This window comes from Bos indicus x Bos taurus, chromosome X, assembly GCF_003369695.1.
Source record: "Bos indicus x Bos taurus breed Angus x Brahman F1 hybrid chromosome X, Bos_hybrid_MaternalHap_v2.0, whole genome shotgun sequence".
Lineage (NCBI taxonomy): Eukaryota > Metazoa > Chordata > Mammalia > Artiodactyla > Bovidae > Bos > Bos indicus x Bos taurus.
In genome coordinates, this window is record NC_040105.1 from 86,856,332 (window position 1) to 86,872,667 (window position 16,336).

The following is a 16,336-nucleotide window of genomic DNA, read 5'->3' on the forward strand; positions in this document are numbered from 1 at the left end:
TGACAGAGGATGAGATGGTTGGATGGCCTCACCCACTCAATGGATGTGAATTTGAGCAAGCTCCAGGAGTTGGTGATGGACAGGGAAGCCTGATGTGCTGCAGTCCATGGGATTGCAAAGAGTCAGACACGATTGAGTGACTGAACTGAACCAATGTTATGACAAGCTCCTTGTCCCTGTAGATGAACAGGGTCCAGGGAGGGCATATTGCAGATCTGTGGCATGCAGCCACCTCTAAAGGATCAGGGGCAAGACCAGTTGAATTTCTACATGACCCGGACATGAAGGCCAAGTGTTAGGAGACACCGTTATTCTTGGGCCCCATGGTAAGAAATAAGGATAGATCTTACCATGTAGATCTTACCAGGCTTTCCTGGTGGCTCAGATGGTAAGGAATCTGCCTGCAATGCAGGAGCCCTGGGATCGATCCCTGGGTCGGGAAGATCCCCTCGAGAAGGAAATGGCAACCCACTCCAGCCTTCTTGCCTGGAGAATTCCATAGACAGAGGAGCCTGCAGGGCTACAATCCATGGGATCACAAAGAGTCAAACATGACTGGGCGACTAACAAATATAGAAAAAAAAATGTATATCTTGGGTCACATTTAAGAGGTCAGGGAACCTCCAGCTGACCAAGAACTGGTAACATGGTGGCATTAGAAGACAAGTATAGTTTTGTAGGTTGATGATCTAGAAGAGTGAAAGAGCCCTCCTCTTTCTCTTATCCCACTTCACGACTAGCCTGAGCTCCAGACCAAATCCTCTTGCTTTTGAAGTGGCTACTGCTTCAAAGTGTTAGCATCTCAGAACTGAAGGATACTGACCAGAGAGCACCTTTGCTTAGACTTGAAAGAACCAGAAGGGTAGCGGAAGAACTACTCAGGGAAAAAGAGCCTTGTGAATGGGCCAGGATGAAAAGAGTGAGAAGTGACTTTCCCTATTTATACCTGGCTTTACCTCTCTTGCCCTGGCGTTTTAGAGGAAGGGTGATAAAGGGTCTTGCTCCACCACCTCTAAGCTTAAGGAGTAAGGATTCTCTGGCTCTCTTTCTGCTTTACTTCCAGTTTAAAACTTTCAATAAAGGGAAGAAGACTAATATTATTGACTCTATGCTTCGGATGCTAGAGCAATATTCTAGCAACTTGGAAGATTTGATCCAGGAGCGAACTGAAGAGCTGGAAATTGAAAAACAGAAAACGGAAAAGCTCCTAACACAGATGCTCCCACCGTATGTGTGAACACCTGAGGAGTGTGAATGCTTGTAACTGTGTTCTATTAAAAATAGAAAAAAAAAGTGCTCATCAGCTAACTGCTCCCTCCCTGTGTCCTGTACCCTCTCTACTCCCAGTAGGTTTGAGTCACACCTTCAAATCAAAGAATTGGAAAACCCAGGGAGCAGAGCACACTTCCTAATTTTCCACTTCTTGTGGATCATGCTAGTCATTTACATTTTTGATGCCTTGGTTTTTCTATTTGTCACTTCATGACTTTGCCTGGAAGTTGACCAATTAAAAGGAGACAGTTTTTTTGAGCTCCTAGAGGGAAGTAGCTGGGTTGTTTTTCTAGGCTTTTCCTTCCTTAGAGTGAGAGCCTTATGTGTTGCTACCGTTTCCAAATTTTTCAAGTCCCCTTATCATGATCTGCTAGGAGATAATCAGGGAAGTTAGTTTCCTGCAAAGGCAACCTCCTGGGAACATTTTGTGCCCCCAGGTAGGGTGGAGTGGGTGGGTCGGGGGAAGCAGAGAAAGAAGGATAGAGAGTTGGAAAAAGTCCACAAAGGAACAAACCAGGACTCTGCTCAATGATGTATTCCAGCACCTGGCACATTGCCTGGCACATTGTAAGCACTCAATATCTGTTTGTAAAATAAACAAAAGAATGAGTGTTTGCATCCCAGTGACATTTTCTTCCTTCTTACCTACATGGCAGTGAATTTTGGAGAAATTGTGTTCTAGCAGATGTGGCCTGGAGGGAAGCCTGTGTCCTCTGAGGAATGTCTGTGTCTGCTTTTCAGATCAGTTGCTGAATCTCTCAAAAAGGGCTGCACAGTCGAACCGGAGGGCTTTGACTTGGTCACCTTGTACTTCAGCGACATTGTGGGCTTCACTACCATCTCAGCCATGAGTGAGCCCATTGAGGTGGTGGATCTTCTCAATGACCTGTACACCCTCTTTGATGCCATCATTGGCAGTCATGATGTCTACAAGGTACGTCACTTAGCAAGACAATATGTTCCAGAGAGCAATTTTGATATGAGGCCCACCTGTGTGTACTCCAAAATTGAAGGAAGGATGCAATTGTATCAAATGCTGTTATTTAGGAATTAAAATTTAAATAGTATACCACTTCCATTGGTCTCCCTTTGAAAACGAAGGCCAAATAAAATTCATATAATGTCACATTTTTCAAAATAACAAGCTCAACATGGCAAGAGATTGCTGGTCAGATTTCTTTTGAGCTGTTTTCTAGAACTGGGACTAAGAAGAGGTTGAGACCAAAAAGTATTATTGTTCTTCAGTTTCCAAGTACCCACAGGGCAGGCACGGAAGGGCATACAGAAGTGATAGTGTTTGGCCCATAGTTGATGACTAAGTTCATCTTGGGAAAATTTGTGTGTATATAATACATGGTGTTAAAATTTGGTTCCCTCCTTTAGGTACTGTTTTTATACAGGAGGAAACTCGACTTTGGACCTGAGGCTCTCTGGGATTGCTACAGAGTAACCTAAAGCCCACCTAGTGGTCTGAGGTCTCAAGAAGTGACTAATTGTGAGGTTGTAACCTGCTGCTCCCCAGAGAAGGCAATGGCACCCCATTCCAGTACTCTTGCCTAGAAAATCCCATGGAAGGAGGAGCCTGGTGGGCTACAGTCCATGAGGTCGCTAAGAGTCGGACAAGACTGAACGACTTCACTTTCACTTTTCACTTTCATGCATTGGAGAAGGAAATGGCAACCCACTCCAGTGTTCTTGCCTGGAGAATCCCAGGGACGGTGGAGCCTGGTGGGCTGCCGTCTCTGGGGTCACACAGAGTTGGACACGACTGAAGCGATTTATCAGCAGCAGCAACCTGCTGCTCCCACTTGCCCTGATCCCTCCAGCATGTCACTTTCCACTCTTTCTATCAAAGGTGGCAGAAGATGAGTGGAGAACAGATGACTATATTCACTCATTTCGGTGCCATGCTTCTTTCCCCTTGATTGTATGTGTTGCCCTGTCTCTAGGCAGAAAAATGACTAAAAATCTCATAGCAGTGTAGGAACATGTCCATGTTGTCTGCAACATCGAAATTTGTTTTAGTGATGGAAAAAGATGCCCCAGGCATCCCACACTTTAGACAGCTCCTCTGTCCCAGGAAACCAGCTGAAGCTGGAGAATGAGTAGCTCCATTCATTGGATCCTTCACAGTAGCCTGAAAGGTTCCAATTCTCAAATCACACACAGGGCAGTGTGTCTATCTCAGATTAGACAGGGCTCTTTCAGGTTAAGTAGAGAGCCTCAGGGCTAGGCCAAGCTGCCTAAATAGGGCTCAGAAACAGGCATCATGCCTGTCAATCAGCAGAAGCTGCAAACTAATCAAGAAGCACACATGGAAACCATGGTGCAGGAAAAATCCATGGAATCAGACTACCCGTCTTGTTGAATTCAAGCAGCTTGAAGAGAAAAACAAATCACTGAAAGCTAATTCAGTTGAAATTAAAATCAAAGATGATTCAGTGTGGGCAGTAACACAGCCACGAGTTTAATCAATCCAGCTGATATTGTTCAGACAACTGTTGGGGGTCTTGGGAATGAGGCTGTTAGGTATTTTGATACTTCATGGCTGCAATACGAAGGTAGCAGGCTGTTTTCAGGACAGGGTAGGGCTATATGAATCCAAAAATTACATCTAAGTATTCAGTCCTTTTTAATAAAAACAACACAGTACAGAGGAAATAAAAATTGAACCAGTGGCGGATCACCAAATCCGTTTGTGTTTTCATTTTCTTTACCTATAAAATTGGAATCACCTCCCCTGGCACTTGATAATCTGAAGTGGAATGAGAAGGCTGCTGCAGAATCATGAAGTTGGTGATTTGTTCTCAGTTTCAGTTCCTACTACCACCCCATCTTAACCAGACCTTTTCTATGCCTCATCTACCCTTTCTGTGTCCTTATTCTGGTTTATGCAACCCATATTCCCCACATCAGTGTCACACCAAGGCCAAGAAGCACCCATGTTCCCTGTCCTTCTAATTTTCTCATCCATATCCGTGGGGTCTCCTGGGTGACTGACTCGGTAAAGCTGAAGGATCAACCACCAGTCAATGATAATAGCCAGCCAGTGAGTTTCTCCCTCCCGTACATATAGTATTTGCATTGTACCATTGCCTTCTTCTGTGTGAACAGGCATGCTTATTTATCTGAGAGCAGGAATCCTTTTCTCAAATTGTATCAGGTAAGAGAGGCCCTGAATGGAAGTATCCTGAGGTACAAAGCCCCATAGGTGCAAAAGATCACTATAGAAAGTCATAATGTGGAGCCTATTGCCAAGTACTAAATTTTATCTGGAACTGAGTCATAGGCACAGTCCTATGGTTTATTTCAAGACATGTCAGTTTGGCTATGATGATGATGATGGTGATGATGATGATGGTAATGGCTGGCACTTATCATCCCCCAGGCAGGTTTTAATTGCTTTGACATTTATTAAGTTATTTTGTCCTTAAAACACTCTATGAGGTGGGTGCTCTCATTATCCCTATTTTACAGATAAGGATACTAAAGCACAGAGTGGAAAAGTTATGTGACTACGGCCACACAGTTTGTAAAATGTGCATGTGGGATTCTAAACAAGGCTGTGTGACTTCAGAGTTTCATGCTCTTAACCATGGCGCCCTGTGAGTGCAGTTATTTAGGAGAACATAGATTTTTGGGGCCATTTAAGAAAAATTATTCATTTTAATTACAGGATAATTGCTTTACAATATTGTGTTGGTTTCTGCCACACATCAACATGAATCAGCCATAAGTATACTTATGTCCCCTCCCTCTTGAACCTCCCTCCCACCTCCCACCCCATCCCACCCCTCTAGGTTGTTAAAGAACCCTGGGTTAAGTTCCCTGAGTCATACAGCAAATTCCCATTGGCTATCTATTTGCCATATGTTAGTGTGTATGTTTCCATGTTGCTCTCTCCATTTGCCCCACCCTCTCCTGCCCGCCGTGTGTCCACAAGTCTGTTCTCTATGCCTGCGTCTCCATTGCTGCCCTGCAAATAGGCTCATCAGTGCCTTCTTTCTAGATTCCATAGATATATATGTCAAGATATGATATTTGTTTTTCTTTCTGACTTACTTCACTCTGTGCAATAGGCTCTAGGTTGATCCGCCTTACTAGAACTGACTTAAACGTGTTCCTTTTTATGACTGAGTAATAGTCCATTGTATATGTGTACCATAGCTTCTTTATCCACTCATCTGTCGATGGGCATCTAGGTTGCTTCCATGTTCTAGCTATTGTAAATAGTGCTGCAGTGAACACTGGGGTACATGTGTCTTTTTCAGTTTTGTTTTCCTCAGGGTATATGCTTAGTAGTGGGATTGCTGGGTCATATGGTAGTTTTATTCCTAGTTTTTAAGGGAATCTAGGAGAATATAAAGTTTTAACTGAATGGAAACTTGTACTAGCAGAGTCTGACTGGCACATTTCATAGACGTCCCTTCAGCTTACTTATCTTTTGGATTTACTTGCAAAGCTTCACCTTACTAGTCACTAGAAAGAGTGGATACACTTCTGTGGGGAAGATGAGGATCACAGAGTCACCTTTATTCACGGGTGTCCAGCTCTAACTGCCACCTGCAAAGCAGTGGAGGGCTAGTACTGCTGTTCCTTAGAGAGGTAGTGCTAGGACAGGGAGCTGGTGGGAGAAGACAGTTCTCACACCCGAGGAAGCTGCAAAACTGTCATATTAGCAAGGTAAAGCAGAAGGAACAGACTGTTTCACTTCCTTCCTTTCCTTTTCCCTATATTTGCCTTAAAGCTACCCTAGCTCTTTGATCCCAAATGGTCTAGAGAAATGCTTTCTGGGAAAGCACCTTCTCCAAGGGTGCTCCCCAATGAATATCCATGGACAGTCCCATAAATTTCCCCTTTCCCTTGCCCCAGGAATTATTTGGAGCCAGATAGTTCACTAGGGCCAGACAGGAACCTGAGAAGTAACTGTAGAATCTATGGGTGTAAGACTTAAACATCAATATGTTTTAAAATGAAGTTTCTTAAGTGATTCTACTGTGCAGCCAGGCCTGTGAAACACTGAGAGTCTCTTTCTGACTTCCTCACTTTACAAGAAGAACACTTAGCGTCCATCATACCCTTTAACTGTATGAAAGGTCACACGTACACTCATATATGCATGCTCACACACACACACACACACAGAGACACACACATTATTTACGTGCTAATTCTATTTCCCCTGATTTCCAGGTAGAGACTATTGGAGATGCTTACATGGTGGCCTCAGGCCTCCCAAAGAGGAATGGTATGAGGCATGCAGCTGAGATTGCAAACATGTCCCTAGACATCCTCAGCTCTGTGGGTACCTTCAAGATGCGGCACATGCCAGAGGTGCCGGTCCGGATTCGAATAGGCCTGCACTCAGGTAACAACCAGCAGCTAAAGTGGGAGAAAACATTACGCACTTCAAGGGAAGGCTGGAAACAGAAGGAAGAGGGTCGCTCTTCCCTGATTATTGGCAGCTGGATTATCTAGGTGTCTAGTGCTGCATCATTCCTTTTCATCTCCCCATTTCCTCTCCTTCCAGCACCTGCCCTACCCCAGTGGGCAACAGCTCTTGTTCTAAGTGCCAAACCCTTCCAGTCCACCTTTCTTGTTAGAGCCAACATCTCTGTGTTTATGATACAAGACCAGCCTGCATATGTAGTATTTAAAGGATCGTTCCTTTAATTCGTTGAAGTCTCAACTCCTGGAGTATTTATTCTCCCACCTTCCTCCTCACTTGCTTGAACATCTTCAGGATGCCCCTCATTGTACCCTTTCCATCTGTCTTTATACATTCCCAGGTATCTACTCAGGTCTCTCATCTACTAGCTTCTACTCACCTCCTGTTTATCTTTGCTCTTCTAGCCCCCTTTTCTCCCATCATTTTCATCCCTTTCCTACCAAATTTTGTAGAAGGATGATTGACGTTTATCACACCATTTCTTCACTGTCCACTCCCTCTTTAGCCCCTTTGCCATCTGGCTTCAGCCCTCATCACTTTTCCCAGTCCTAGTCTGCCCCTATCTCTGCAGCACTTGGTATTCTTGACAATTCAGCACCCCCCCCCACCACCACAATTAGCTTTTATGACCTGCTCCTCACTCTCTGAATGCTTCTTGTCCATTTCATTTACTGGCTCCCTTAGCAATCCCTGCTCTCTAACTGCTCCCATATTTTCTGCAAAGCTCCGAGCTGTGATCTCCTTGCTCTCTGTATGTCCTAACCTCAAATTCATTTCTCAACTCACTCCAAACTGGCTTTCATTTTCTACCATTGTCTGATAATCTCATCTGTCTTTGTCTGTGTGCATGCTCAGTTGTGTCCGACTCTTTGCAACCCCAGGACTGTAGCCCGCCAGGCTCCTCTGTCCATGGAATATTCCAGACAAGAATACTGGACTGGGTTGCCATTTCCTTCTCCAGGGGATCTTCTGCATCCAGGGATCCAACCTGCATCCTTTGTACTTCTGCATTGGCAGGCAGATTCTTTACCACTGTGCCACCTGGAAAGCCTTCTGTCTTTATCTATATTGATATGCTCCAGGGTTCTGTCCTTCATCCACTGTTTCTCTCCCCTACTGTGCTCTTCTGGGTGATCTCATCCATATCTGTGGTTTAACTACCACTTGTGTACTGATGACTTGCAACTCTACAACTTCAACACCTGTCTTCTTCCTTAAGCTTCAGCCCTGTATATCAGACTTACTGCTGACATTTCCATTTGAATGTTCCACACAGACATCAGACCAACACATCCAAAACAGAGTGACTTTCTACCCATATAAATGATCTCTTCTTCCTGTATTTATTTTCTATTTAAGTTGGTGTCACTACCATTCACCTAGTTATTCCAGTTCGTCTTGAGAGTCATCCTCCTTGACTCTGCCCTCACCCTGATCTTCACCATTTAGCCAATTACTAAGTCTTACCTTTTCAATATTTACATTCAATATTTCCATTTTACCTTTTCAATATTTCTTGATTCTGTCTTGTCTCTTCTTGTCTCTCACTACTCAAGTCTAGGCCACCAGCATCTCTTGCCTGGATCACTGCCATAGTATCTTCTTGCTTCCACTCTTGCTTCTTTCTGTCCATCCTTTTCATAGTTATCATCACAATCTGTCTTTGCTTGCTAGCTTATTATACTATAAGCTCCTTGATGGCAGGCACCAGATCTTACTCATGTTTATATCCCAAATGCTTAGCATATAGGTGATTTTCATTACTTTTCTTTTAAACAGGAGCCTTCGTCTCTCATTGCTGCTTCAGTTTCACATCAACAACTCCCCTTGGCACAACTCTTCTTGGATGATTTACCATTACTTCAAATCTTGCATTTCTAAAACTTCAAGTCATCTTTTCCCACAAACCAGCATAAGTTCCCAGGCCCACATGCTAATTTTCTCATGGTTGTCAATCAGCCAGTCAACATGTCTGTTGGTTCTCCTTCCCTAATGTCTCTCTTTTATTACTCCTTTTTGCCCTCTATCATCACCTCCTTTCCAGTACTTACAACTTTGTGCTTGAGTTACTGTAATAGTCACTTAACTGTTTTCCCTGGTTTTACTTTCTCCCCTTTCAGTGCATTCTATACACTGATGCGAGAAAAAAAGAAAAAGAAATTTCATTATGTAATTCCCTGCTCAAAATTCTCTAGTGGTTCAAGGTCCACCATCTTGTACAACCCAATAGCCAATCTTGTCTCTAGTTTCTCCCCAGGCACCTGAACTAAGCAGACTGCTTTCTATAAGAGCTTCCCAAAATTCCAAACTCGAGCCCAACCACAAACCTTTGATTTTTGTCCCTTTTCTCCTACTCAAATCCAACTCACTCATCAAGATCTAAATCAAATCCTACCTTCTCCATTGGATCTTTTTGGACTGAACCAAGCCTTAATAAGCAACCCCTCTCCTATATTCTAAACTATTAGAGCACTTCTGCCTGTACCATTTATCTTGCCTCAACCATATATTGTCTTGGATTGTTGCTTAATTGCTTCTGGTTTGGTAGTCTCCTCTCTTCAATTAAGCTCTAAATTCCTACAGAACTGAGGCTATATGATACATTTCTTTTTTATTCCCCTTGGTGCCTAGTTCGGTGCTCAGTGAATGCTTCTTAATGGGTGAGACATGAATTATAATACGAAACATAACTTTTGTAGTTTTCTTTTTAACTTTTATTCTTACAAATGAATGTTCAGAAGGAATTTTTTAGAGCAAAAATAATTATTTTGTGTGTGCATGCTTAGTTGCTCAGTTGTGTCCGACTCTATGGGACCCCATGGACTTAGCCCACCAGGCTCCTCTGTCCATGTGGATTCTCCAGGCAAGAATACTGGAGTGAGTTGCCATGCCCTCCTCCAGGGGATCTTCCCAACCCAGGTCTCTCGAATTGCAAGCAGATTCTTTACCATCTGAGCGACCAGGGAAGCCTTCTCTAACTCAGGAAACAGCAAAAAGATAATGCTGAACAATTTTCACTTAGAACAGAGACCAGAAAGGTGAAGTTGGAGACATTTCTAGATCTTTTTGAACTAGATTTTCAGTATGGTTGCTGAAATTTCTTTCAAGTAATGTTCATTCTCTGAACACTTAGCATGGTTGTATTAAAATGTAAAAGCAAAAACCATTCTTAGGGCAAATAGAAAATATTCTCAGATTATCTGTATATACTACCCTTCTGGAGAAGGAAATGGCAACCCACTCCAGTATTCTTGCCTGAAGAATCCCATGGATGGAGGAGCTTGGTAGGCTGCAGTCCACGGGGTCGCAGAGTCGGACACGACTGAGTGACTTCACTTTTCACTTTCCATGCTCCTAACACAAATGATTGAATGTCAACTATACTTCTTTTCAGATTTTCCAACTGTCTTAGCAATAATTCTCTTTATAGACACAATTTGGGAGACAGATAGCCCCCTGGATACCTCCTTCCAACCCTAAGGCACAATAAAGACTCACATTTTTCCCTTGAAACAAACATGCTTGGATCCTGAATCCCTGCCCAGGCTTTCCTGATTGGGTTTAATGCTTGGTTGTCCCTACTGACAGATATAAGCATCTTGGGTGTAACTGTTACTTGGAACAAAGGCATCAATCAGAAGGGTAATCATTTCTGCATTGTCATAAATTTGTTTTCTTGTAGGGCAAAGAATGCATTACTCACCAAAAGACTTCCTTCAGAGTCCCAGAGCTATTTACTGGCAACTTTATTCTTTGATGTAGCTACATTCATTCCCTTGGCAGTGTCCCTCTATTAGCATTGGAGTCATACCTGTTGACTATAATCCTGATTACCTGTGTTCCTCTATAGGGCCGGTTGTTGCTGGAGTGGTGGGCCTCACTATGCCCAGATACTGCTTGTTTGGAGATACTGTGAACACAGCTTCTCGGATGGAATCAACAGGGTTACGTGAGTACCTCTAGAGGGATGAATGGGATGGTAATCTCCTGCTACTGGGAAAGTGATTCTTCCTCAAGAGAGGGGAAACAAAGCAGAGAGATGTTTGAATGTTTCAAAGAATTATTAAAAGGTAATTTGAGAATCTTAAGGGGATGTAACACACAGGTTTTTGTCTCTAATGGCAAACCAGTAGGGGGTGATGTTGGACTGAGCATGTACCTTTCTTGTTTTAGAAATTAAGCTGTAGCTAGGTGACACTGAAACAGCCAGAAATTTGATCAAAACAACAACAACAAAATCCTTTGGGTAAAGGAAAAAATTGGCCAGCCTGGTGGGTTTGTGGGCATCATATTGAAAAAAGAAACAGGAAAGGCAATGACATTTTTTTTTTTTTTAGTTTTCTGAATGTTGAGTTTTTTTTTTTAATTTTTAATTTAAATTTATTTATTTTAATTGGAGGCTAATTACTTTACAATATTGTATTGGTTTTGCCATACATCAACATTGTTTTTTCAACTAGTTTGTAGAGACACACCCAGAGTCAACTACCTCCCAACCAGCTGATGTTTCCTGCTTTAGTCCTCTTTTGAACTAGTTAGGACCCCAGGAGTTCTGGCTTCATCAAAGCAGCCTCAATTTAGCTAGCAATAATGCTTCAATCTGAGGAGCTTAGAATTCTGAAATAATTTCAACTTGCCTGTATATAAAACTCTTAGCTTCTATCAAACCAGGTACGGTATCAAAGATGCCATTTCTCCCCCATTGCTTTGAGAAGAAAACTATACAAACCATTATGCCATTTGTCTGTGGCTGGCAACACTTTCTTGTTTATTTCCTATCACTCCTAAGGCAATGTCAGAATCACAATGTGCTTTACCTATATCATAGTTAGACAAAGTGATTTATTCAAGCTAGTATAAAAAAACAGAGACAACAATAGATTTTATATACAGTTTTCATGGATTACATATTAGAAAAAATCACTTAAGCCCTTAGCAGCCCTGGCTCTGACAGCTACTAAGCAAGACAAGCTCTTCTCAAACTTCAGCAGTGTATGCAACCTAGTCCCTGATGATACGGTAGCCTATATCACAGTGGGTGGTGCCCTGTCTGACCCCACGTCTCATCACTCATGTGCCGAAACAGACTTGTACAATAGGTCCAGTCTTAGTCAATCTAGCCCGTGCAGCCATGATAAAAGAGGCAGCACGGAACTTAGAAGCTGTTGTCAGAATAAATTTTCTGACATCTGGCAAAGTCTTCAAATGTCGCAGACATGGCAGAGGCCATGGGAGTAGTCATCCAGGAACTGCTGCATGCATGTAACTTTGCTCTGGAAGTGCAACCCAGGAGGAAGTGAAACTGGCACAGTACGCTGGACTGATGTAAGCCTGTAGAACAGTGAAGTCATACTCTGGTCTGCACTAGGGAAGCTCCACACATTTCATGTTGGAAATACAGAGCTGAGAGTGGAAAGTAGATTTTCAGATTCAGTCAGCACCTTGTCCAGTGATGAGATGGGAAGTAGAAAATGGAATGAATCATGCACAGCAGATGTATATGAAGCACTGACTCTGTAAGGAAGGCATTGTGAGGGATATAGAGAAGTATACATATGTAGTCCCTGTACTACAGAAACTGGTTAGAGTGCTTTTCTGGAAGCTAATGACTGTGACTGAAACATGACATTAAGTGCTACTCCTGACTGAAGACCTGTAAAGAGGTAGCTTCTAAGTTCGTGTTGGATATGAGATTAGGACGCATCATAGGTCTATTTAAAAAAAAAAAATCAGTTTCATCAACACCTCTTTTATGCTCAGTTGAATCTACTGATTCTGAAATGGAAGTGAGTAGTGACCCAGCCCTGGAGTGATCTTCCTTGCCACATGACTGGATGGTGGTTGGAATCAGCTATCTTTCTGTGTTGAACTGTGTGTTCCCCATCAGTAGGATTATTCTATTGAGATATTCCCTCATGACTAGATGCTAGTGGAATGTCACACATAGTGCTAGCTAGGGACACACTGGGTGACTTTTAAGAACCATTTGGAGTGGAGGTTTGGGGATGGCCATGAAGTAGTGATGAAGACACAAATGACAATACTGAGCTGTCAAGAGAAGGAAAGTCATTGAAGAAGACAGCAGAAATTTCTTGCGGTTCTTTTCACTCATGCCATGCTACTCGGATTGTACTCAGATTATAAAAGAATTATTGGGAACATTGTAAATCAATTATATTCCAACAAAAAATAATAAATGAAAGAAAAAGAATTATTACGTTAGCCGAAAAGTTTTCCACTAGATCTTATGCAAAGACCTGAACGAACTTTTTGGCCAGCCTCAATACTTATCTCAGGTGTGTGTTGAACTGTCTTGGACTTTTATTGACTACTCAGCCTGAACAAGATCTTACTTCATGGGAAGACAGTTTTCAGGACAGTTAAGGATCCTACCTCAGTTAAATGATTGCTCTTCACCAAAGAATTACACTTAATTTCTGAATAGACGTTGTAGTCATAGTTCCCCAGTCTCTTATCCTAAGTTGGTATTAGTTGGAAAATCATTCATTCATGTGTGTACACAGCTAGAGGCATCTGCCAAAAAGACAGCTATGGATGTAGTCACCACACAATGTTGGCAGAGGTCTTGGGACATTTCTCAGTGATGTCTCATTTTAAGTACAGCAGTGTTGAAAGGTAGTTGGATGGATGTGTATGGAAAAGATACCCTTTTGTCTCTTAAGTATGATATGCCAACCTTGAGGGTTCAGCCCCAGCAGCAGCCTGTGAGACTGTAACTCCCCTCAGAGGAGGTAACGTTTCAGCTGAGGGCAAGTAGTGGTTGCTGTTTTCTTCATCTCAATCATTTCTATTGCATGGTCTTTAATCTGAGATAGTGTCTAGGAGGCTGATAGGTGCTATAGCTAATGCTTTATTTGGGCCTGGTGAGGAAGACCATTCCTTCCCCTTACCTCCTCCTGTGAAACCCTAACTAAAGCGTACTCTCTCTCAGGGAATTTGCTTAGGGTCTCGTCCATTTAGAAGTGGGAGCATTTATGACATTAATATCCTCTCACTGATTTTACCTGAAAGGACCCAAAGTCATGCCTCTCTTGCTTTTACAGCTTATCGCATTCATGTCAGTCATAGCACAGTGACAATTCTTCGAACCCTGGGTGAAGGCTATGAAGTGGAGCTTCGAGGAAGAACAGAGCTCAAGGTATAATGTCCTTTTGTTTTCTGAGTCAAACCACTTGGACACACCTGCTTCTGGAGAGGTCATGGTCTGCTGAAAGAGTTTATCTGGGTGTCAGAGCTGTAATTCAGGCAGAATTCTCAATTCCATGTGTGGTTCTGCAAAGATCATTCCCTTTGCCTCAGTTTTCATCTCTTTAAAATATGGCTGCAGTGAGAAGTATCGTTAAAATTCCCTCTGCATTTTTCAGACTGTGAGTTGCATTTTTCTCTCTTAAAAAATTGCCCAGAATTTTGCAGTATTATTTACATTGTCTAACTTCCATCTCATTTAATATCTGGCAGTGCCAGGTGTTGTTCAATAAACTACACTACTGGAGAGTTTGGATTTTCTGTCCATTGGCTTGGTGGCCCTCCTTTTGCATTTTTCATCCACAACATTGATCCCCTGTGTACAGAGAAGCTTTATCTATTTCCCCAAGGACCAAGAAGAATGAAGCCAGTTCTGATGAAAGACAAACAGCACCTTTTCTTTGTGAGGACTATCACTTGATCTAGGATTCAGGATTAGACTAATATCTCTTTTTCTTTTTCACCATTTCCACTGGATTCTTTTCATCTTCCTCTGGATGGCCCTAGGGCCCCAGGTGGTCCCAACTGTAAGAGACTCTAGAGATTTGATCATTTAACTCCTTCAAATTTCAGACGAAGAGCCAAGGCCCAAAATGGTAAAATAATTTGATCAGGGTTACATAGTCAATTGATAGGCAGAGTCAAGCCATAACCCAGGAAGCCTGACTTCTCCTTCATTAATAACAATGTTTATTTATTTATTTTTGTCTGTGCTAGGTCTTTGTCACTTTCTCTAGTTGTGGCGAGTTGGGGCTACTCTTCATTGCAGCATGTGGGCTTTTCATTTCAGTGGCTCCTCTTGTGTAGCATGGGGTCTAGGGCATGTGGGGTCAGTAGTTGAGGCTCCCCAGCTCTAGAACACAGGCTCAATAGTTGTGGTACATGGCCTTAGTTGCCCTTCTGCTTGTGGGATCTTCCCAGACCAGAGATCGAACCCATGTCTCCTGCACTGGCAGGCAAATTCTTTTCCACTGAGCTACCAGGGAAGCCCTAGTAGTCTTTCTATGTTACCATTGTGCATGAAAATTGTTTTCTCAGTGATTATTCTCTGTGTTTAGTTGCTCAGTCATGTCTGACTCTTTGTGACCCCAGGGACTATAGCCTACCAGGCTCCTCTGTCCATGGGGATTCTCCAGGCAAGAATACTGGAGTGGGTTGCCATTCCTTCCTCCCAGGGGATCTTCCCAACCCAGGGATCGAACCCAGGTCTCCCTCATTGCAGGCAGATTCTTTACTGTCTGAGCCATCAAGGAAGCCCAAATCTCCGGCAAAGCAAAATCTGGGCACTGAGTGATGCGTAATTTGTTTCTGTCAGTGGTATGCCTTCCCTAGATAGTTGCAATTTACATATAAAGGAATTTCAGAAGTCAAAGATTGAAAGGCCTGATTATAGTTGATCAGTTAGTTCCTTCTATGGCTAATCCTAGATTGTCCCTTCCTTAATGTCTTCTAGCAGGGGGAATGGATCACTTATTAGGGGACAGAGGTTTCTTTCCCACCTCTGCAGAGAACACAAAGATATGATGGGGTGGCGATATTACATGGGAAATTAATCAAGTCACCCAAGGCTTTTGTGATCCCTCTATATATTTGGTCATTTCTCGGCAGAGGAGGACAAAGGTGGCTTGGTTTCCTGAAGTGCTTGCCTCCCTATGTTACTAGACACAAATTCCCTCATTTAAGAGAGAACTTAAGGACTGAAGAGGTGCCACTTTATGCAACTGAAAAGGAAAATATGCCTTCACCGCCTCCCCCCCGCCAATTTTTATCGCCTCCCCCCATACTGGTTAGGAGTAATCACAACTTTGGGTGGTTCATAGACAAAAGCAGGACTACTTCAAAAGGGCCCTTTGCAACTTCATAGTTTCCCCTATCCCAGGGAATGTGGAGGAAGAGGCAGCGAGAGGCTGCCCCCTAAGGCCAGCCACATCAGGCCTTGGTTATTGGGTTATCAGGGGCTTCCTGAGGAAGAGAGATTGAGAGGGAGATACTGAGAGAGAAGAAGTGAGAGTGCCCCAGGGGAAAGGAAGGGCCAGTGAGAAGAAAGATAAGGATGGGAAGTAAGACCCAAAGGAAGGAAGGAAGAAGAGGGGAGATATTTTCTGTCTCTGAGCCTCCACCTCCCCACCAGGGAAAGATATTGACTATCACCTAGTAGGGACTGGGGGACAGAGGATTCCTTGTCCCTTGAGGATATGCAATATATTTCAGCATACTTCAGAAACTCTGTTTCAACATTTCCACCCCTCATCCACTCTGTGCTGCTGGAAAGCATGAATTGCTCTAGTACATGGCTCAGAAGGACCACATTTGATGGGGAGCCAGGTATGATTTCAAAGTTGATGGCCA

General features: G+C 43.0%; 1 protein-coding gene across 1 annotated transcript in view; it reads left to right on the forward strand.

Moving 5' to 3' along the window:
• GUCY2F (guanylate cyclase 2F, retinal) overlaps positions 1-16,336 on the forward strand; it is a 150,198-nt gene that overhangs the window by 85,962 nt on the left and 47,900 nt on the right. The window contains exons 13-17 of the mRNA XM_027535057.1: positions 1,064-1,227; positions 2,014-2,206; positions 6,466-6,640; positions 10,572-10,670; positions 13,786-13,880. Coding sequence (XP_027390858.1) covers positions 1,064-1,227; positions 2,014-2,206; positions 6,466-6,640; positions 10,572-10,670; positions 13,786-13,880 — 726 coding nt within the window. The remainder of the gene's footprint in view (positions 1-1,063; positions 1,228-2,013; positions 2,207-6,465; positions 6,641-10,571; positions 10,671-13,785; positions 13,881-16,336) is intronic.